Here is a 23,355-nt window from a genome sequence, read left to right on the forward strand (position 1 = left end):
TATGCTTGTAACATGCACCAATGAGGTTGCTAAAATCTGAACTAGCCAGAGACAAAGGAGATTGAACTAATCTAATTAATAAAAAATATTTGAGGTGACAGATTTCCAGTTCAGCAGAACATGCTTACCCTGCGTACCGGCATCATATTCTTCTTGTTGATTAAAATTGCAGTCCTGATAAGATGAAAACTGTAGACTCATGATTCCTAAAGCTGAAAAACAACTATATTGGCTATTTATCCAACTTGACTAGTGAGCTTGTTGTACAAAAGCTTTGCCCGCAGAATCAAAAGATAAAATCCCAAGCTTGATTAAGTGTTTTTAATGTTATACAATGTATTTCTAGTTAAACATTCTTTGTTATGAATATCGCTTTTACTTGTATTTTGCTATTGTAAATATTATGAATCGATCTATGTAACCACCTTGGCCTGTTCCAGCTCTGAATGTTTACAGACAGTACAAATTATTAAACCCTCAACATCATATTTTGCTCACTTTTTGGAGAATACACTGATAAAGTTGTTAACGTTCGTGACTGGCATTTCCTTTTCAAATATTTTGTTAATAGTTTGGTCTGTTTACTATAAAAGTATTTTTATGATCTGAACTAAGCAGCGAAAGAACTTTGATAAATTGTGTACAAAACCTACTAACCTAACAAGCTCACCACCAATTTACCAACCACTTTTGCTTCGTACTGTAGGCCGAGTCATAGCACAAGACAGAATGATCAGCCGCTTTCTTGAATCTTTCAACTTTTGCTAGCCTGAGTGTTTGATTTTAAAACATACAAGAAGTTAATTAGGAATGACAAAAAATTTTGAAGTTGCTTAAAAGATTATAATAAACAACCAAATATAAGCTTGCGGTTTAATATGAAACAGAAGATTGTGCTTTGAAATAATGTAAATAACAATAAGCAGCGCTATTCAGTTCAAGTGCAACAAGCTAGAACTGAAAAAAAAAAACCTCTGATCTAGTTAGTTCAGTAGAGGTTAGTCAAGCAATGGTGCTGAAGCTAAATAATGTAGAATACCCAAAGTATTTGGAAAACTTGAAGACTAAGAAAACGACATATAAATTTATTCATTTGTTCATGTTATGTAGTAAAAGAATTTGCTAGTACTAAAAGTGTCGAATTCAATCTAAGAAAAACCATATTTTACCCTTGAGATTATTTTTGTTTTAGAAACTTCTTAGTATTTTACTAACTCAAGTTTCTCTGATTTTCTATAAAAGTGTTGTATTTGTCAGCTCCAGCTTTAAATATTACAAGCATATCTGTTTAAAAGTTAATTTTTTGTTACTCAAAAATATAAATTTGTGCATCCACATATATATGTATGAGTACGTATATATATTATATATATATATAAATATGAAAAAATATATATAAATTATATATAAAATAAATAAATAATATAAATAAATAAATTATATATATAAAAAATAATAAAGAAAAAGCACTCAATTCACTATGCACAGAGTAAATTGTAGCATAATGTATAATATAAAGAGTGCTTAGCTATTAGTTAATTACGACAAATTTGTTTCAAGTAGATGTAGATCTGCTCTCATCAGATGATACATGTAATTTCAGAAAGCATTCTGAAGTTACCATTTGATGAGAGCAGATCTGTCTATTTAAATCAAGACTGTAGTGATTAACTAATAGTTTAGGACTTTATATTGTACGTCATCAGGCATGATCATCCTTCCGTGCCTTCTTTGACTTGCTTGGGCCTGTGGCTTTTTAACACAAAATAAACAACAACAAGGCAAAAGCATTAAACAACGTCATTGAATGAAATCAACTGTGACCAATGGTTATGATGTCAAGAGACGGCACTCTTGCGTATATAAACTAGCGTGTTTAAGAATCAAATCAAATTAAGCGTTGCTAGAGATCCACCCAGCAAAGAAACCTTATCAGCGAGTGAATCTTAGCAATTCAACAAAAGTTTTTCATTAATATTAGAAAATGGAACGAGAAGAAATTGTGACACAAGGGCTCTTAGCAGCTGTAGTCCTGCTTATGTCGTACCTTCTCATCAAATCGCTAAAGGTAAGATGCGTCAAAATGTGAAGTAATGTTAATATAACAGCATCGATTTTAGAAAAGCCAGTTATATCTTTGCATGGTATTAAATGGCAAAGTTCTTATTCTATAAATAATTGCATTTAATTCACTATAAAGGTTCTTTTTACGTTGTCGACAATTGTGTTTTTTTTGAATTTGTAGTTGATGTATGTTTCTAATTTAGTTGAAAAGCAAAAGTGGTGTCTTGCTTGATAATCTAGGTATGCTGTGTTACCATGCCATAGATGTTATTTTATTGACCATGGTTTGTTTGTATTTTTGCAGAATCCTTTAAGAAGAATACCAGGACCATCAGGCTACCCACTACTAGGCAACATCCTTTCTCTAAATCCCAAAAACATCCACAACCAGTTTTATGAGATGGCAAGAAAATACGGAGCTGTAATGAAAGTACAGATTTTTACAAAGTCAATTGTGGTGCTGAATTCAAGAGAAGCCTGTTTAGAGGCTCTTATTAAAACAGGTAAAGTATTTTTGTGTTAACTTCCTTTTAATACGCTGCATGTTCATTAGTATATAATATTATTCAAAGCTTTAAAAATTGGTATTTTTATAAAACATCGAGCAAGAAAATTGTAGGAATGCACTTACACTGTACATGTATAATGTATTTGTATAGTAAATTACTAAAATACGTTCACCTTTTTTACACCCTAATATATAGCTACTCTAAAAGGCAGCTAAGATGATAGTTGATACCTTGCATAGCTTTATAAAGTTGAAACCTTCAACCATACTTAAACATTATAGCATTGATTTTAAAACGCACAGTGCCTGACTTGCTATTTTTATTCTTCTTTAGGAACAGACTTTCAAGGTCGACCGCCATTAAAAAGAAACAACATGGTAGTTCCAACAAATGTTGTTTTTTCGGTAAGTTCTTATTTTATAAAATTTAGCTAAATATAGAACATGCTTTATTTTAATTATATTGCGGCATAACCAAAAAAATTACCAATAAAGTTCACTGCAGCATCACTTTAATCTGTCTATATAAATATATTCACTTTTTTATAGAACTTGAGTGATGAGCAAGCCATGCTGCGTCGCCTGTTCACTAAGGCTATGAAAGCTTATGGACCAGGAGTTGCGCATCTAGAAAATGTCATGCAAGATACAATAAGAGGCCTAGTTGATGATATTGATCAAAAGGGTGATCAAGCTATTGATTCAACAGAGTTGAGCATTGGATACGTATGCTGTGTTCTTGCATCCATGGTAAGTTATAAGTAGATAAAAACCAAGAAAGTATGCACATAGAAATTTGTTCTATATCTGAAACCTTTTAGAATCTTATTTTTGCTAACGGCTATTTAAAAAGCTTCATGAAAGCTTTGAAATGGCTACAGCATAGAGCAAATGAAATTTGGTCATCAAGGTTAAACATACTTGTTGTAACTAGTTGTACATACAAGTTGTAACTTTCAACACTTTTGTTTTTAACTTTTGTACCACTCTGTAACTTCCGAAAGTTTTCCTAACTAGATTTATAGATATTCTGATTTTACTCAGCTACATTCAAATATTCTTTGAACGATTTTTTTGGCATTGATGCTAATGAAAATAATGAGCTACTATGCTCAACATAACTGATAACAATTTACTTTTTTCAGATGTTCGGAGAGAAATACTCTTATGATGATGAACTCTGTCATCAGATGAATCAAGTCAACAGTGAAGTTATAGAGGCAACGGATCCTTTTTCTAGTGGGGCTGTGCTCGACGCAATGCCATTTTTATATGACTTCAAATTCCTGTTTCGAGATCAGCACAAGAAACTGGATTCAGCTAATGAAGCAGTTACCAATTTTATACAATCTAGAATTGAAGACGCAAAGGTAGGGATGCACTGAGTTACACATAAACAGCGTCCTGCAAAGTTACTATCTCTTAGCTTTGTGGTCAACTGATGATTTTATCAAAGATCTATCAAATTGTGTCAATGCTATGCTGTAGCTTGATTGTATATAGTCAACTGACAGTTTTGATATTGGAACAATAATTATTCATCCTGTTTCTCTGTTATACAGAAATCATTTGATGCTAATCAGATGCGCGGTTGTCTAGACTACTTCATCGAGCTTCAGCAAAGAGAAATTGGTGCTGATGGTAAACCATTGCTCGATGAAGTGATGCTGAGAGGGCTGATGGTGAACTTCTTGACAGCAGGTAATATTCATCAGCTTTGAGTATGAATGAATGTGATAGACAAGCAAACAGTAGTGTTTAATGATCTCTCCATGAACATTTACTTTGACTAAAAAGAACACCAACAATGATATGACAAACTTGTGTAAAGTTTTACTCAAATCAGAAATCAATGTAAAAACGTAAACATAATTCAATTTTTTTTAGGCTTGGAGACAAGCAGACGGAGTTTAGCTCAAATATTCTTGGACCTTCTCCATGATCCAACCTTACAGAAAACTTTACAAGCAGAGATTGACAGTCAGTTTGAGCCAACTCAAACAATCACACTCAAAGACAAGTGAGTACACAGACAAACAAACTTAAAAGATTTTCCAAGTGTACAGATCTAAACAATAGTTTTGATATAATTATAGTAATAAAAGTTGTAGTAATTAAATAAAATAATTGCAGTTGTCTTTTTTCATCAATTTCCGCCATGGCTTATACCACATCTGATTTTTTGTAGAGTAAAGTTGCCAAAAATGGAAGCGTACATGTTAGAACAGTTGAGGTTCTTAACTCAAGTACCATTTATGATTCCTCACATGGCTGTCAGAGATACAGAAGTAGCTGGATATAAGGTGAGCCAGCCAATCTGCCAACTCTTAAAGTAATTTGTAGAGATTGAACTCATTCTGGAATCACACTCTCAATTCTACCTCTATACTGTAATTACAAGGGGAACCATCATTTTTTCTGCTATTAGATTCCTGCTGACACAGTGGTGCTCATGAATTCTTACCACGTTGCACACAATCCGGACGTCTTTGATGAGCCATTTCAAGTTAAGCCAGACAGATTTCTTGATGAGAGTGGTGAGCTCATAGATCGTGATCATCCTCTCCGAGAAAAGTAAGCGGATACATATTATCTCAGACATAACATGTTACCTGAAAACATTAATATTTTGACAAAAGGTTTTTAGTGAAAAGAAAATGTTAACCCATATGTTTATAGGAGTTATAATGTTTGCTTTTCAGTTTTCTGGGATTTGGAGCAGGAAGGAGGCAGTGTCCAGGAGAAAGTTTTGCAAAATCTAGGATATTTCTCTTTTTGGCTAATATACTTCAGAAGTATGATGTGAAAGTAGACGGTGAGCTGCCAGAGCGAGATGTTAGAAAGTATCCGATGTCAATTCTGCTGACTCCACCATCTGTAAAAGTTCACTTTACTCGGCGTCAATAAATGTGTCAATTTTAAGCATAAAGCATTTATTGTACCTATATATTGTTTTGTTTTGTTTCAGAGGCTAAAGCTTTTTAGCCGTGTCCTTTTACGAGGTTTATTTTTTTGTTCAACTAACAATTTTTTGTTGTATTTAAGCAAAATATTTGTATTTGTATTTTTGTACATTATTTATTTTGTAGGTAACTTTGCAATGATTAACCATGAAATTTTTTTTAATAATATTTTAGCCTAACGTTTATGTATGACCAGGTTAATATATACTTTTGGGCTGGTTGGAAAAACATAGTTGGTATTACAATATCATTTGTACTCTAACAACATTATCCTCAGCATTGTTTTGATATTGATCAAAAAGAACACAAAGTCATAACTTGTCCTCAAGCTAGTGACCTAATTAAAGAAATAACAGGAACATACTGAAACCTCTAGTTTTCCTCCAAAACAAGTAATCCACTGGCTCGCTCTCTTAACAAGTACTAATTTGTTCAGCAAGGTGTGGATGCTTTAATTAGAAGTTTGGTAATTTATTTACTGTAGTTTATAAATAGCTGCTCAAAGTGATGAGCTCACAAATAGGTGAAGCCACATTTTTTAATCTAGAATTTTTTTATGTAAATTTTTGAGATTTATTTCGTCAGTCTCACACATGAGACAAACCGTTTTATTTAGTAATTCATACCAGCTTACCAAAAAGCCTCAAACATCTGTTAAACACAACATTGCCTCAACGCTTTCCTCAAACTTTGTTAACATGTTGATTTTAAATAAAGCTGGAGTAAAAACTTGCCAAAACATAGTTATCAGCCTTATATAAAAACATTATTTTCAACAATACTATTAACTTAGGTGCAACTTTTACTATCCACCACGCATTAGGTTGCTGTAGAGATGGTGTCTAAGTCAACTCAATAAAACAATAGCCTCAGGGCAACTACACATTTTAATGCTTTATCTACTCAGCAAAACTTGACATAATCTTTTGAAAAAAAACTTTCCTAAGGATGTGAATAACTGTCTATGGGTTGAGTTCGGTCTTGGACAATTGGTTCAATGACGATTGGTCCAAGCCCAGTTGGTCCCAAGGTAACTTGTCTAAAATCAATTCATCTAACGGTATGATTAGTTTAAACCGACACATTCAAATAGGTGATTGGTTAAGTCTGGTTAGTTCCAATATCTGCTATTTTGTTCTTTAACTCACCAGTTAAACTTAAAAAGTTTTGATAGACTTATGTTTAATCTACTAAATGAAAGATTTAGCAATGTTTTGAATCAAATTAATTAATTTATTTATTCAGAGATAAGAGAGACCCTTGGTCAGCGCAAGGACCACCCAAGACAGCTTAATTAGTCCTGGTAGCTTGTTTCAACAATGTAAATCAATCCAAACATTCTCAATCAGAACAGAAGCCTGCCAAGGCAGTTGAAACTTTCTGGCATCAAAAAGCAGCAGATTCACTTTTTATCTTAACCTGACATTAAAAATCATGTTTACCAGACGGTTTTCTGGGGTATTAGACCCACATAAAATATCACAAGAATGTTTGCCATAAAATACATGAAAGTCTATTGAGTGGTTATGCAACCCCTAAAAGCGAATCATTTGTATATGTTGTTGTTATTCTCTATTGCAACAGTAGTGGGCGCCAGACAAACGTAACCACATATTTTGGGCTGAGGTTATTTTATTATGATATTTACAGGAAGTTCCTATCCATGAAAAGTAATGCTATAGGTATGTTAGTAGCCATAGTTACCAACAACTGAGGGAGTATTATGAGTAATTACTAGCGCTTAAATAGAGTGCTCTGTGTGAGTCACTAGTGGTCTTTCTAAGTGTGGACTCTGTTTAATACTGAATTTGCTAATTTGTTTTATATTGGAGTCGTGTCCCAGCATCTATCTGGGGCACCGCTTAGAGCATTTGAAAAAGTAATTGCTCCAGACAGAAATCGCAACCAGATATTTAGATCCCCAGCCGAGAAAATTACCATCTGCACCACTCAGCTGCTTTTCAGCATTCAACACTGTTGAAACGCTGTGAGAGAAAATCACATGTGCAAAAAAAGTACAGCAAATCTTTACAATTATTGTAAAAAGCAAGTTTATACTTGATTGGTGCAGGTGTTAGAGTCTCGCCAAATGTTTATTGTATTAAACTGTAAACTAAAAGCTGTGAGTTTTAATTCTGTACCATGAATCTTTTTGATAACTTCCAATCATGGCTGATCTCTGAATCTGCAACGGCTGATCTGTGAATCAGCAACAGTTGGAGGACCAACTTTGTATGACCGAACAAAGCTCTTACTAGTACTCGGATAGTCTAGAAATGGTAGAACTATGTACACAGCTATCTAATGGTTGGTGAAAGATGGTCAAGTGTTGCATATGGTAGTGCGCTTGGTGGGGGAATGGAACATCTGTGTTCCATTCTATTGCAGTACATTCCTTTTTCCTAACACATTTAGTGTGACATCAAACAGAGGGACTGGCGGGTACGGTTCTTATTATAGTAAAGATTGCAGTAAAATTTATAGTAAAGTTTGTCTACACTATTGATTAGTTCTATTAAAGTCACTAGGTTTGTTCACATAGCTTTCCTACTAGCAGCAACTGAATTGAAACTTCTGAAAAATATTAGTTTACGTTAAATAAAAATTGCTGGTATCATATTTTCATTTTGTTCAAACTTTTTTTTTTTTTTATTCATTTATTTATTTTATTGCCACTGTTTGTGTCTGTTAGTCTGGTCCGGATATATACTATGTGTTTCTAGCTTTCTGGCCAATTTTATCCAAACTTTACATGCATTTGCTCCTTGCCTTCTCCGCCAGGTGGAGTATTTGGTTTCTAAACTGAGATCCATCTTCTTAACCATAGATGTGAGTAGAAACTCAAGAATGTGCCATTTCAAACGTAAAGGAAAATTGTCAAAATAAAAATTTAACAATTTGCGTTCAAGTCATTTCTCTTTTTAGCAAGCACCATGCTTGAAAGGATGACACCTAGCTTAGCTTCAGATCTTATGCTAAGCCTTCTTAGTCAATGGATCAGTTTTTAAACCAAGAGTGTGAGTTCAAGTGATTGTAAAGCTATATTGCGGCTGCCTTGTGATTGAAATTACCTCATGCTCTTTGACCAGTAAATAACATTTTGTAACAAGAAGTATAGCTGTAACAAGAGGTATAGCAGTAACAAGAGGTATAGCAGTAACAACACGTATAGCTTGTTACTGCTATACCTCTTGTTACTGCTATACGTCTTGTTACTGCTATATATACCTGTTGTTACTGCTATACCTCTTGTTACTGCTATACCTCTTGTTACTGCTATACCTCTTGTTACTGCTATAACTCTTGTTACTGCTATACCTCTTGTTACTGATATACCTCTTGTTACTGCTATACCTCTTGTTACTGCTATAACTCTTGTTACTTCTATACCACTTGTTACTGCTATACCTCTTGTTACTGCTATACCTCTTGTTACTGCTATAACTCTTGTTACTGCTATACCTCTTGTTACTGCTATACCTCTTGTTACTGCTATAACTCTTGTTACTTCTATACCACTTGTTACTTCTATACCACTTGTTACTGCTATACCTCTTGTTACTGCTATACCTCTTTTTACTGCTATACCTCTTGTTACTGCTATACCTCTTGTTACTGCTATACCTCTTTTTACTGCTATACCTCTTGTTACTGCTATAACTCTTGTTACTGCTATACCTCTTGTTACTGCTATACCTCTTGTTACTGCTATACCTCTTGTTACTGCTATACTTCTTGTTACTGCTATACCTCTTGTTACTGCTATACTTCTTGTTACTGCTATACTTCTTGTCTTGAATGAGGGTTATAGAAAATAAACTCCAGTCTTGAGTGATCCATTTCTTGTGGTAATATTCGAATTATATTGTTCATTAGTTTTATTCTGTGTGTACAGACTGGTATAGTAGGAAATATTTGTTGTTTTTATGCTTTGAGAGCTATATTACACTTTTTGTGGCCACTTACCAAAATTTTATATAACCATATGTACTTGTTCAAGCCCTCGGTTGCATGTAACGCTCACATGTTGCATGTAACGCCCACATGTTGCATGTAATGCTCACATGTTGCATGTAATGCTCACATGTTGCATGTAATGCTCACATATTGCGTGAAATAAAAGATTATTCTGAGTTCTCATTAGATGAATTAAAAACTCATCACAGTCAAACAACACTATATGCAGACTTTCAAACTAATTTCAAATTTCAAACTAATTATAATTTTCAAAACCTGTATAAATATATTTTCAAATGCAGCCAAGCCAACAGACTAGTGTAGTTGTAGAATAAAACATAAAATACAACTACATACAGCTGCATGCGTAAGTACATACCTATGTAGGTATGTGCATATGTCCGTAGGTGCGTACGTACGCTCGTACGTATGCACTACTTTTAAACACTCGACCAAGCATCGCTATCAATGCGCTTCTCTTCACACACTTTAATCATGCTGTGGGCATTCATGCATTTCATTGCATAAGGTCATGATTAATAATGTAAAATTGGTAAGGGTTAGGATTGACATACGCCAAGGTAGAAATAGTTTTAAGCTCGCATGACTGGTTCAATACATTGTTACACAAGGTCGCCGTTTCATCATAACTATGCTGGAATTAAACCTACCAAATCTAGACTGCATGACTGTGGTAAATGATACGTTTCTTGATGTATTACTTATTCCATACTGGTGCACTAAAACTCTGAAGTTTCAACGCTGTCTAAATTTTTTTCATTGTCACCAATAAAAGTGTATGTCCAAGAGCATTTTACAGTACCTATTTTAATATTCTTACACTTGAATAAATGTGTGTCTGACAGCCGTAAAATTTTGAGCAACTTTTCAAACATCAGGAGCGGTGATCAATGCTAATAGAGTTATTCAAAGAGCCATCGGTATTGTGAAACTGTACAAAAAATCTTCTTTCTGTGTTCCTCATTCTTGAAGGTATCATAAGCATTATACGCTGCCTGTGCTAATACTGGCGCAGTGCATGCATTCATGATATAGCAGCATTTGCTCGTGCAGTCGTACTTTTAGATATAAAGTGGAGCACAGCTCTTGTGAAATGAGTGGCCCTCAGTAGAGCATAAAGGTGGTATAGAACATCATGAAAAGGTGTTATTTATACGAGAAAACATGGGAGAAGCGACTACAGTATTGATAAAGCACAACAATAAAGACACTGCAGACGTACAGAGATCATTTACTATATTCTATTTTAGGTTTAAATGTGTAAAGTCAAAGGTTTTCAAAGTTTGCATAGGTTTTGTAGTTGTTATCAGTCTTTTTCACTGCTGTGTAAAATTTTATTTTACAATTTCGTTAAGCTTGAATATATTCCACACGCTTGCAACGCTTTCTAATAAGATCGATAAAATTTGAACTAACCAAAGAGAAAGGATATCAAACTAATCCTATCAAAAAAAGATATTTAAGGAGGCAAATTTCCAGTTCAGCAGAACATGTTTTCCTTGTGTATCTGCATCATATTCTCAAATGCTAGCCACGCGTACCGGTTGTTTAATGTTGTATTCCCTAATAGGGCGACAAATGTGGGCCCTGAATACTGAAAGCCGGAAACCTGGTAGAGCCATGTGTATGGGCTTCCTCTCTAGCCTTGAGGATTGTTTCTACAGCATGGAAAACTGCTCACAGAATCACAAAATAAAATTATAAGTTTGATTAAGCGATGGTTAATGTTATATACGCATTTGAGGGACTCACTGTTGTGAATCTATTTTTTACTTATATATTGATACGGTAAATATTATGGATCAATTTATCTATCCGCCTTGACTTGTGCCACCTCTGAATGTTCATGTACAATTCTGTTTATAGATGTAGATACATATCGATTTTTATATATTTAATTTTTTATTTATTCAGACATCTATATTTGCATTTATAGTCACTATTAGTTTTCTTTTAAATTATTGTTGTTGTTCAATATTAAAATATACATATTCTCCAACTATTTGATAAATCTAAATAACATAATATGTGCAATTGAAAATTTAACACTTAACTTGTTAAAAATGTCGGCTTGCAACAATCTGTGCTCTCTTCTATCTTAGGCAATATAGGTATCGAGTTTATATTTTGTAGCTCCATTTGTATAGCAAGGCATTAATTTAAAACAAACCGGTTAAAGCGTTTTAGCAAATCATTGTATATAGGAGTAATCATTATTTGTCTGCGCTTGCTTGTCATCCGGTACGTCATCAGGCATTATCATCCTTCCGTGCCTTCTATGGCATGTTTGAGCAGATGGCAGAATAAACAACAACAAGAACAAAGCATTGGACTGCCTGCGTCATTGAATAAAATCAACCGTGACCAACGGTTTTAGTGTCAAGAGACGGCACTCTTGCGTATATAAACTGGCTTGTTTAAGAATCAAATCAAATTGAGCTTTGCTAGAGACCCACCCAGCAAAGAAACCTTATCAGCGAGTGAATTGTAGCAATTCTACACAAGACTTTTCATTAATAATAAAAAATGGAACGAGAAGAAATTTTGACACAAGGTCTCTTAGTGGCTGTAGTCCTGCTTATGTCGTACCTTCTCATCAAATCACTAAAGGTAAGATGCGACAAAATGTGAAGTAAGGGGGTTTAGTATTGGGCTATATATAACAGTATTGATTTTAAAAAGCTATTTAAATATTTTAAGGCTATAAATAGCAAGATATTGCATTCTACAGATAATTATATTTAATTAACTATATAACTTTATTATATAATATTGATGATGGTGTTTTTTTGCTTCAGCCGCTAGTGGTGCATATTTTCACTTTGTTGAAAAGTGAAAGTGTTTTTTACATGATGACTTTGCCGCTTGTTTAAAAATGTCTCCATCCCATAGAAATTAGCTTATTCACTATGGTTCGTTTGTTATTTTGTACAGAATCCTTTAAGAAAGATACCAGGGCCATCAGGTTACCCACTACTAGGCAACATCCTTTCTCTAAATCCCAAAAACATCCACAACCAGTTTTATGAGATGGCAAGAAAATACGGAGATGTTATGAAAGTAAAGATTTTTACAAAGCCCATTGTGGTGCTGAATTCAAGACAAGCCTGCTTAGAGGCTCTTATCAAAACAGGTAAAGTCTTTTTGTTTGCAACTACCTTTTAATACGCTGCGTATTCAGTAGTATACAAAATATTCAAGTTTAAAAAATTGGTATGCATGTTCTTGAAAATTTTCAAAATGTTGAGCAAGAAAGTTGTAGGTATACACTTATTTGTAGAGTAATCTGCTAAAATATAGTCGCATTTTTACATGCTAGTATATATCTGCTCATAGAGGCAGCTAAGATGATAGTTGATACCTTGCATAGCTTTATAAATTTGAGACCTTCAACCATACTCAAACATTATAACATCGATTTTAATAAACACTGTGCCTGACTTGCTGTTTTTATTCTCTTTTAGGAACAGACTTTCAAGGTCGACCGCCATTGAAAAGAAACAACATGGTGGTTCCAACAAACGTTGTTTTTTCAGTAAGTTGTTATTTTATACAATTTAGTTAAATATAGAACATGCTTTATTTTAATTATATTATGACATAACCCGACAAAATAATAATCAAGTTTACTGATGCACAACTTTCACCTGTTCATATAAATCTATTCAACTATTTATAGAACTTTAGTGATGAGCAAGCCATGCTGCGCCGTTTGTTCACCAAGGCTATGAAAGCTTATGGACCAGGAGTCGCACATCTAGAAAATGTCATGCAAGACACAATAAGAGGCCTGGTCGATGATATTGATCAAAAGGGAGATCAAGCTATTGATTCGACAGAGCTGAGCATTGGATACGTTTGCTGTGTTCTTGCATCCATGGTAAGTTAAAAGTAGATAAAATATGAAAATACAGAAATAGACTGTCATTAAACTGTGTACATGTATGCTATATCTGATACCTTGATACCTTTGAGAATTTAATTTTTGCTAATGGTTATTTAAAAAGCTGTTGATAGTCTACAGTCAACAGAGCAAATAAAACTTTGATCATCAGAGTTTAACAGAATAAGTTGTGATTACTCTGTAACTTTCAAAAATCTGCTTACCTAAATTTACAGATGTTTTCATTCTACTCAACTCTCATCAACACGTAAATATTTTTTTCAAATGATGTCTTTTGGCATGACTGCTAATGAAAATAATGAGCTACAGTGGTTAACATAACTGATTCGAATTTTCTTTTTTCAGATGTTCGGAGAGAAATATTCTTATGATGATGAACTCTGTCATCAAATGAATCAAGTCAACAGTCAAGTTATAGAGGCAACAGATCCCTTCTCTGGTGGGGCTGTTCTCGACGCAATGCCGTTTTTATATGACTTTAAATTCTTGTTTAGAGATCAGCACAAGAAACTGGATTCAGCAAATGAAGCAGTTACCAATTTTATACATTCAAGAATTGAAGATGCAAAGGTAGGGATGCACTGAGTTACACATAAACAGCGTGCTGTAATTTTACTATCTCTTAGCTTTGTCTTCAATTGATGATTTTATCAAAGATCCATCAAACTATGTCAATGCTATGCTGTAGTTTGATTATATATTGTCAGCTAACAGTTTTGATATTAGAACAACAATTATTCATCCGGTTTTTTTGTTATACAGAAATCATTTGACGCTAATCAGATGCGCGGTTGTTTGGATTACTTCATCGAGCTTCAGCAAAGAGAAATCGGTGCTGATGGGAAACCGTTGCTTGATGAAGTGATGCTGAGAGGGCTGATGGTGAACTTCTTAACAGCAGGTAATATTCATCAGCTTTGGTTATGAATGAATGCGGTAATCAAGCAAAGAGTCGTGCTTAATGGTCCTTCCATGAACACTCACTTTGAGTAAAAAGAACACCAACAATGTTATGACAAACTTTCGTAAAGTTTCACATAAATCAGAAATCAATGTAAAAACGTAAACATAATTAAACTTTCTTTAGGTTTAGAGACAAGCAGACGGAGTCTGGCTCAAATATTTTTGGACCTTCTCCATGATCCAACATTACAGAAAACTTTACAAGCAGAGATTGATAGTCAGTTTGAGCCAACTCAAACAATTACACTCAAAGACAAGTAAGTACTGAGACAAACAAACTTTAAAGATTTTTCAAGTGTACAGGTCTAAACAATAGTTTTAATATATAATAATAAAGGTTGCAGCAATTGCATTATTAAATGTAGATGTTTTTTCCACAGTTTTTGCCATGACTTCCACCTCATCTGATTTTTGTAGAGTAAAGTTGCCAAAAATGGAAGCGTACATGTTAGAACAGTTGAGATTTTTAACCCAAGTACCATTTATGATTCCTCACATGGCTGTCAGAGATACAGAAGTAGCCGGATATAAGGTGAGTCAGTGAGTCTGCCAAGTCATAAAGTAATTTGTCGAAGTTGAACTCATTTTGGAATCACACTCTCAATTCTACCTCTATACTGTAATTACAAGTGGAACCATCGTTTTTTATGCTTTCAGATTCCTGCTGACACCGTGGTGCTCATGAATTCTTTCCATGTTGCACACAACCCAGATGTTTTTGATGAACCATTTAAAGTTAAGCCAGACAGATTTCTTGATGAAAGTGGGGAGCTCATAGATCCTGACCATCCTCTCCGAGAAAAGTAAGCGGATACATATTATCTCAGACATAACATGTTACCTGAAAACATTAATATTTCGACAAAACGTTTTTAGTGAAAAGAGAATGTTAACCCATATGCTTATAGGAGTTATAATGTTTGCTTTTTAGTTTTCTGGGATTTGGAGCAGGAAGGAGGCAGTGTCCAGGAGAGAGTTTTGCAAAATCTAGGATATTTCTCTTTTTGGCTAATATACTTCAGAAGTATGATGTGAACGTGGAAGGTGAGCTGCCAGAGCGAGATGTTAGAAAGTATCCGATGTCAATTCTACTGACTCCACCATCTGTAAAAGTTCACTTTACTAGGCGTCAATAAAGGCGTCAATTTTAAGCATAAAGCAATTGGTGTATTTTCATTTTTTGCTTTAGAGGCTAAAGCTTTATAGCACTGTCCTTTTATTAGGTTTATTTTTCTGCTCAACTAACAATTTTTGTTTTATTTAAGCAAAATATTTGTATTTGTATTTTTGTACATTATTCATCTTGTAATTAAATTTTCAATGATTAACCATGAATTTTTTTATTATAATATTTTAGCTTAATGTTTATGTATGACCAGATTGATTTATACTTTTGGTCTGCTAGGAAAAATATAGTTAGCGTATTATTATTAGTAGTTCGACAATAACATACTCAGCATTGTTTTATAACGATCAAAAGTATGTATATTTAGAAAGCCCCCAGATGTCTGTTTTACATATTCACAGATTCATAACATGTCTTTAAGCTGGCAACCAAATCGAAGAAATAACAGGATCATACGGAAATTTCTAGTTTCACTCAAAAACGAGTAATCTGCTGGCTCATTCTCAATTTCCTAACAAATACTAATTTGTTCAGCAAAGTGTGAATGTTTTAATTAGAAGTTTGGTAATTTATTTACTGTAGGGTAGAAACAGCTGCTCAGAATGATGAACTCATAAATAGGTAAAACCACATAGTGTATATCCAAAAAAGTTTTTATTTCAGTTTTGGAGATTTGAGCCCCCAGTCTTACAGTAAAGCATCGAATATCCACAAACACAGTGTTGCCTCAATGCCTTTGTCAAACTTTGGTAACATGTTGATTTGACATGAAGGAATAAAACACAGAAAACGTTGTTATCAGCCTCATATGAAAACATCAGTTTCAACAATACTAATAACTTATGTGCAACTTGTACAACAAAAACCATGCAGTAGGTTGTTGTAGAAATGGTGTCATGTCAACTCAATAAAGCAATAGCCTTAATAGCCTTCTAAAGCTGTATGTACTTGGCCAAACTTGACGTAATCTATTTAGAAAACTTTCTTAAGGAAGTATATAATTGCCTATGGGTTCAGTTTGGTCTCAAACGATTGGTTTAACGACGATTGGTCCAAACCCAATTGTTCGAAAGCTAGTTTGGTTAGTTCCAATATTCACTATTTTACTATTTAACGCATTAGTTAAACTTAAAAAGTTTTGATAGACTTATGTTTAACTTGATAAATTAAAAATGCTGCAAAATTCTGAATCAATCAATTTAATTAATGTATTCAGAAGTGAGAGATTCCCTTGGTTAGTGCTAGGACCATTTAAGACAGCTTAATTAGTCCTGGCAGCTTGTTTCAGCAATGTAAATCGATCCAAACATTGTCCATTACGACAAAAGCGTGCTGTGTCAGTCATCATGATGTTTTGAAACTTTCCAGCATTAAAAAGCAGCAGATTCACTTTTTATCCTAATTTGACATCAAAAAGTCATATTTATCAAGACAATTTTTGTGGTATTAGGCTCACAAGCGCTTTTTGCACATGAAACACATAAAAGTTGATCAAATGGTTGTATTTGTAAAATTGAGTTCCCTTTTGGCATATAAAGTGTTTTAACCCCTAAAAAGTAAATCATTTGCTTTTATGTTGTTATTCTTTGCTGCAACAGCAGTGGGTGCCAGACAAATGTAACCACATACTTTGTGCGGATGTCATTCCACTATGACGCTTACAGAAATTACCTACCAATAAAAATTAAGCTTAGAGACACATTGGTTGCCATAGTTACCTCACTATGCGTCGTTCATGAGAACTGAAGGAGTATTATGAGTAATTGCTAGCATTTAAAAAGAGTGCTTTGTGTGAGTCACTAGTTCTTTTCCTAAATGTGGTCTCTATTTCAATACTGACTTTTGTTATCTTTAATATAATAAGAGTCATCTCCCTTCACCTATCTGGAGCACTGCTAAAAGCATTTGAAAAAAGGTTGTGCTGCGCAGGAATTCAACCACATTATTCAGCTCTCCAGCCAAGCACGCTATCTCAACCATCTTGCCATGGTTATGAATAGCTATGCATATATTTATTATACATGCTGACCTCTCAACGCCCATGAACTGACAGCGTACTAGTTAGTGATAAAATACACAAACAGAATAGCAGCAGCTACTTACAGTATATGGAAACCATTACCTTCAAGTAGTCAAAAAGCTTAGGCATAATGGCCATGTAATCAATTAAATATTCTGAATTAAAATATAGTTTTTCTACACATACAGCCATCAATATTGTCTGCTAAACTCGCAGCGTGTGTCAAAGCTGAGAGAGATTTATTATTACTAGTACCCTGGCAGTCTAACGTGCTGAGAGAAATTCTCAAATACTCCAACAAAATACAGCAAATATTTACCTTTACAATTATTGTAACACACTGAATTGCAGTCGATCGGTGCAGATGTTAGAGCCTCATCAAATGCTGAGAGTATTATTAAAGTCTAAGCCAAAAGCTGTGAGTTCCAATCCGCAGGCTGAATTTGTTTTCCAACCTCCAACTTCTGCTCTAGACTGATGGCTGATTGGACAGAGGTTTTATTAGTACTCTGGCAGTGCGTGAGAAATCATCATGTGTAATAACTACGTGCACAATTATTCTTTGGTGTGGGAAGGTGGTTTATTGGCACAGATGGTTGCGTGCTTGGCTGGACATCTAAATATCTTTGTTTGATTTTTGTGCAGTGCATTCCTTTTTCCTAATGCTGAAAGCATGGTTTTGTACCGACGGTTGGATAGACAGATGAATTGACTGTAGTAAACAAACTCTCATTCACCTAGGTCCTAGCGCCTGCGGAATAACCATGATATCATCATAGCATTAATGACAATATAATAGCTTAGTTAGTGATGCTTCTTTATATAAACTACGCTTGTAGGTTGCACTGATGCTGCCTATGAATCAAATTGACCATTTTAATCCTTTTTTGTGTATTTTTAGCTAAGCTAGAGAGATTCATAGCTCTTGATTGACATTTTGCAATAAATTGTATTTTTGTTTATGTTATAGCTAACAGTATTTAAACTCTGCTGATTTGTACTAAGCCAATTTATATCAAGATACTCTGCTATTTGGCAGCATGTAGTTTTTTAATATTTACACTTTATCACCAGTCATAGCTTGACATACAAGTGATCAAGTCTTTTTACTGCCTTACCTGGGTAGAAGGCCAAAGAGGTATGCAATTTATATTATTAGTAATCATTCATGTAATTGTTGTACCATTTGCATATTGTAGAACTTATATATTTTATTGATTTTATATAGCTTGGAATTTTTGCAAATTGCCTACTGATATAAGCTTATATAAACACATGCCAAAATATTTTATGTCATTATTTTACACTTTTATTTTAGTTTTCACGGTTTGGGCTCCAAATAAACATTATGAACATGAATCAGTTGGACTCAGTTCTTTGACCCCATAAGAACAGTACATGGATAGATGGACTTCCCAGCTCTTGCAGTCTCAAAGTCTGACTATACCATTGATTAGTTCCATTGAGGTTGTTCTCCTAGCTTTTCTCTTAGCGGAGATTGTATTGAAACTTCAGAAAAACATTAACTTATGTTCAGCAAAGATTGCTGGCTTCATATTTTTATTCTTCCTAAATCTCAATACTAATGTAAATATGTTTTGATTGGTTTTTGCTTTGAAGGCATAATTTTTTGCTCAATTTAAAAAAAAGTAAATAGGTAGATAAAATACTTTTAAAAATTTAGCTATGCTATATAAATTTATTATCACATAATATATGTACACTTAGCAGCAAAAGTGTTTATAAATTAATAGCTATATTTTTATTATATTTGCAGGGTGTATAAATGAAGTGCCAACAAAGATAAAAAATTTATTTCAATCATATTTTAGACATAAGGCAACGGGCAATCAACAGTATCCTCCATTTCTCTTTAACCATGAAGCATTATGGGATGGTTAACACGAGCAACCCCAGGCAAGTCATGCTGTGTGACACTTTTAAATTAAGGTATGCTGTTGGAGGACTCTTTATCAACTGTAAACTGAAACTGTATATTTGTATAATCCATTTAGTTTTCATTCTTTCGTTAAAGCGCTCAAAAAATACTTAAGGAAATTACATATAGCACTAAAGCAAATCAATTATATAAAATTATATATATAACTGTATGCATAAGTTTTAGTTTTGTGTGAAAACTAAATTGATAAAGTATTAACAGGTAAAAATAGATTTTAGAGTTATGTCCCCTTGCACACTCAAATATGATAGCATCAGCAGTAAAGTGACTGGTAGTAGCTTGCTCTGACTCTTGCTAGGTAAAGTTTGAATCAACTTAAGTTGTGTATTATTTATTATTCTTATATGTTATTTATGATTCGTACTAATTCTTTATTTTGTTTTAAATATTTCTGTTATCCATTCTGATTGGTCAGCAACATTAAATACAAATATCTCTTCACATGATACTAATTTATATGCAAACCTCTCTCCGAATTAATAGCCAAAAAGTGGCCAAAAGATTTCTGTTATAGTTTGTTTAGTTCCTTTTTTAATGTAAAGTATATGTATTCTCAAACTGTATACAGTTTAACATTTACTTATGAGTTTCATTCACGCCGCTTTTTGTTCATATTGAACACGCTGTATGTTGCATCAGTGGTTCTTATGAAATTACATTTTATTTTGTTTCATTTTGCGTGTGCATCAACAAACTTATAATAAAAGTTTTATACAATTTCATTAAGCATTACTGCAATAACATTGTATAAAACTGTGTAACAAAATAAATTTAAACCTAAATAATATATAAAAGCTGAATAAAAAAAATAATTTATACTCCAAGTATAGTAATCAATAGCACTTTGCCACTGTTTGTGTCCGTTAGTCTGGATATATACTATGTGTTTCTAGCTTTTTGGCCAATTTTATCCAAACTTCACATACATATGCTCCTTGCCTTTTCCGTCAGGTGGCATATTTGGTTTTTAAACTGAGATCCATCCTTTTAAACATGGATGTGAGTAGAAACTCAAGAATGCACTGTCTCAAACCTAAAGGGAACTGCCCTAGATGAACGTGCATTGGTTTCTGTTGTGAAGGCGGTTTAGCAATTTGTATTAAAAGTCTACATGCGTGTTGTGAGCTATCAGATTGAACATAATTAAGAAATCTTGAGTGATGCCGTGTTACTGCTCGTAATCAATAATAGGAGGTTTTCATTGCAACTCTGCCTTCATTTCTAAAACAGGCAAATTGAGTCGTAGACTCGGCGATATACATGTAGGTTTGCATGTAGAGATAGCAATATGCAGCCTAGTTTCAACTAGATCTACCTATGTTTGCCATTTTAGCCATCGATGTCAGGTTCTTTGGTTTCACTAGTTTCATGCTTTTTTTTGCATCTGTTTCAATTTCTCTGTTTGTCATCATAACTATTTAATACTTTGTCAACCTCTGAGAAAAGTCCATCCAAAAATGTTTGCTCATGGGTTTCCTTTATTTATTAGTATGGTTGTGAAAAAAGCATGGCATTTTATTTTTTGTACAGTGTCGATATTATGATCCGTGAGTTTAGAACTAAAACATAAAAGATGAACTATTGTTTAATAATATTTGAGTACTGTGAAGAGTAAATGCGTATGTAACAGAAAACTGTGTTACAAAACTAGACTGAATGGTTTAAAATGCTTTGTATGTTGAAACAAACATTTGTATGTAAAAACAAGTATTTTTATGTAGAAACAAACATTTGTATGTAAAAACAAGTATTTGTATCTTGAAACGAGTATTTGTATGTAGAAACAAATATTTGTATGTAGAAACAAATATTGGCATGTATTTAGAGTTTTTCGGCAAAACAAATCAGAAATTTAGATCCTCGTAAGTCTAATTTATCTTAATAACTCCATACACTTAATTTTATCAATTCAACCCATTCATCAGTAACTAAGTGACTAGTGTAGGTACGTATTTGTAGAAAAGTAGTAGAAACATTGAGTGACAAGTATGAAAAACATTATTTTTTACGATTTCAGGAGTAGAGCTCAAGGCGCATTTGACCAGCTGGCGCTGATAAGGATTAACCCCTTAAACTGTACTCACAATCCCTTTGTGTTCCACATTGTCCATGGCATTCATCACAAGTGTCAACATGTAGGAGCGGAAATTCATAAACAATTGCTAACAGCCTTCAATGAAAGGTCATTATTAAAATAAAGGTAAATGCAGTTGTAGACATCCCCTTGTAGAATGCACCCTGCAGCCACCTCGAATATAGATAAATTAGCATAAGTGCAAATATCATGCTAATTGGGAATCGATACGGGTAGCACTGGTTGACTGCTTCTCCCATTCATTACTGTTCTGTATAAAACAAGCAACTACCAAATAGGATTTTTTAAGACAATGGAGAACTGAAGCAGAGATATCATTCTGGGTTTGATTGCAGAAGCCGCACCTATGATGGCATAATACTGTTCATCTCAAACCAGATAGCTAGCATGCAACTAATAGTTATGCTACTGCCAAATGACTTCCTTTGGCTATGAAAACAACATAATGCATATGAAAACAACATAATACATTTAACAACCAAGTACTTTTGTTATAGGAAGCTCCTAAAAACATACTCGTAGAATTAAGAAGCTAACTTTCCTAGCTAGCCTGCAGCCACTGCACCTATGCACCCATTTCTCATCTTTGATTTTCTAGTTCTGTAGGTTCATTTGCACCTTGTTGAAAATTTGTCACTGATAGTAGAAGACATTTTGAAAAATCTTGATCGATTGAGCGCATTCTTTAGTCAGGCGTGTAGCGTTAGGCTAACTTATGGATTATTCATGACGCCCAACATCGCAGCGCCAGCCACGCTATGCACTACCTACGCACTAGGATTTGTCCTATTTCTTGACCTCTGCTTCTCCAACTCAAGGCCTTTTGCGCATATTTTGGCTAGACATAGGTGCCAAGCACTTTATGACATTACACTGTGATTAAAAAGAAAGGTAAACTTTGATGCAGTTAGCAACTGCAAGTATTATACTTGTTATTATAAATAAAAGTCTTATTCACAATTAACCAAATTGTTTTTAGTTGAAAGCTTTTTAACAGTTTCAGTTTTCAGAAGAAGTTGCTCAGTTATAGGGAATGAAATCTTTATGTACCTATCAGCTGAGCTCTGAAAGACTTTTCTTTCTGTATTATGTAGTTTACAGTGTAACAAAAGATGTATGTATTATTTGCTGCATGGATTTTCAAGTAAATATCTTTTGCTTGAAACTCACATAAAATGTCAATTATGAAAGACTTTTAGATTACAAAAAGAAAGTGAAAATAAGTGCAATTTTTAGTGCTTCTGTCAAAGCCCCTTAATGGCAAGAGTACGTTCATAATTAGATACATTTCGTGTTCAAAAAACTGTGATCATTTGACAGCAAAATAGTAATTAATTCAAATCTGATGTTCGTACGAAAAAGAATTTAACTTTTGGCTCCCAATGTGACCAGTAAAAGTACATTTTGCAGCAAGATCAGAAAAAAGCTGAGTCTGCTGACATCGCGCCAAAACACTACACAAATGTATTTTAATTTTTACTACATCTTTTGGATTTCCTGATTTTTAAACATTTCAGCTAATTTAGCTACTAAAATAATTATGATGGATATTATTGTTGTCGAATGCATTTTGTTGCATTCATTTTTAAACAACTTTTTTACTTTTTGCCTGTTAATAAAGATCTATGGTGTTTTTGTAGGATTTTTGGTTTTATTTATTATTGATTTTAGCTAAATAAATGTGTGTAAAATCACTTTGATTCATTAGTTGATTACTTCTGTGTGTTGAAAAATACAACAAACGCATTTTTAAAAATTTTTACTTTACCAAATT

At 33.7% G+C, this 23,355-nt stretch overlaps 2 protein-coding genes across 3 annotated transcripts in view; both read left to right on the top strand.

Annotated features, from left to right (window-relative positions):
• Positions 1 to 1,910: 1,910 nt before the first annotated feature.
• On the top strand, positions 1,911 to 5,805 carry LOC137401189 (cytochrome P450 1A1-like). The gene is made up of 10 exons (XM_068087577.1): positions 1,911 to 2,068; positions 2,369 to 2,567; positions 2,907 to 2,977; positions 3,122 to 3,322; positions 3,718 to 3,942; positions 4,135 to 4,273; positions 4,460 to 4,592; positions 4,761 to 4,875; positions 5,001 to 5,146; positions 5,275 to 5,805. Exons 1-10 carry the CDS (start codon positions 1,985 to 1,987, stop codon positions 5,477 to 5,479), a joined length of 1,518 nt encoding a protein of 505 aa, XP_067943678.1. The 5' UTR covers positions 1,911 to 1,984; the 3' UTR covers positions 5,480 to 5,805.
• A 6,197-nt stretch (positions 5,806 to 12,002) lies between these two features.
• The window catches only part of LOC137401190 (cytochrome P450 1A1-like), a 42,921-nt gene continuing 31,568 nt past the window's right edge, over positions 12,003 to 23,355 (top strand). Inside the window, exons 1-10 of one of the 2 annotated variants that reach the window (XM_068087578.1) lie at positions 12,003 to 12,123; positions 12,448 to 12,646; positions 12,978 to 13,048; positions 13,193 to 13,393; positions 13,763 to 13,987; positions 14,180 to 14,318; positions 14,505 to 14,637; positions 14,798 to 14,912; positions 15,038 to 15,183; positions 15,312 to 15,538. In XM_068087578.1, coding sequence (XP_067943679.1) covers positions 12,040 to 12,123; positions 12,448 to 12,646; positions 12,978 to 13,048; positions 13,193 to 13,393; positions 13,763 to 13,987; positions 14,180 to 14,318; positions 14,505 to 14,637; positions 14,798 to 14,912; positions 15,038 to 15,183; positions 15,312 to 15,516 — 1,518 coding nt within the window. In that variant the 5' untranslated portion in view covers positions 12,003 to 12,039 and the 3' untranslated portion in view covers positions 15,517 to 15,538. Of the gene's footprint in view, positions 12,124 to 12,447; positions 12,647 to 12,977; positions 13,049 to 13,192; positions 13,394 to 13,762; positions 13,988 to 14,179; positions 14,319 to 14,504; positions 14,638 to 14,797; positions 14,913 to 15,037; positions 15,184 to 15,311; positions 15,539 to 23,355 lie in introns of those variants that run through there. The other variant, XM_068087579.1, reaches the window with a different exon arrangement.

This window comes from Watersipora subatra, chromosome 7, assembly GCF_963576615.1.
Source record: "Watersipora subatra chromosome 7, tzWatSuba1.1, whole genome shotgun sequence".
Classification (NCBI taxonomy): Eukaryota; Metazoa; Bryozoa; class Gymnolaemata; order Cheilostomatida; family Watersiporidae; genus Watersipora; species Watersipora subatra.

Coding starts and splice junctions, on each gene's coding strand:
- LOC137401189 (XM_068087577.1), top strand. CDS start 1,985: ATGGAACGAGAAGAAATTGTGACACAAGGGCTCTTAGCAGCTGTAGTC. Junction 2,568..2,906: donor AGAGGCTCTTATTAAAACAG/GTAAAGTATTTT, acceptor ATTCTTCTTTAG/GAACAGACTTTCAAGGTCGA. Junction 2,978..3,121: donor CAACAAATGTTGTTTTTTCG/GTAAGTTCTTAT, acceptor ACTTTTTTATAG/AACTTGAGTGATGAGCAAGC.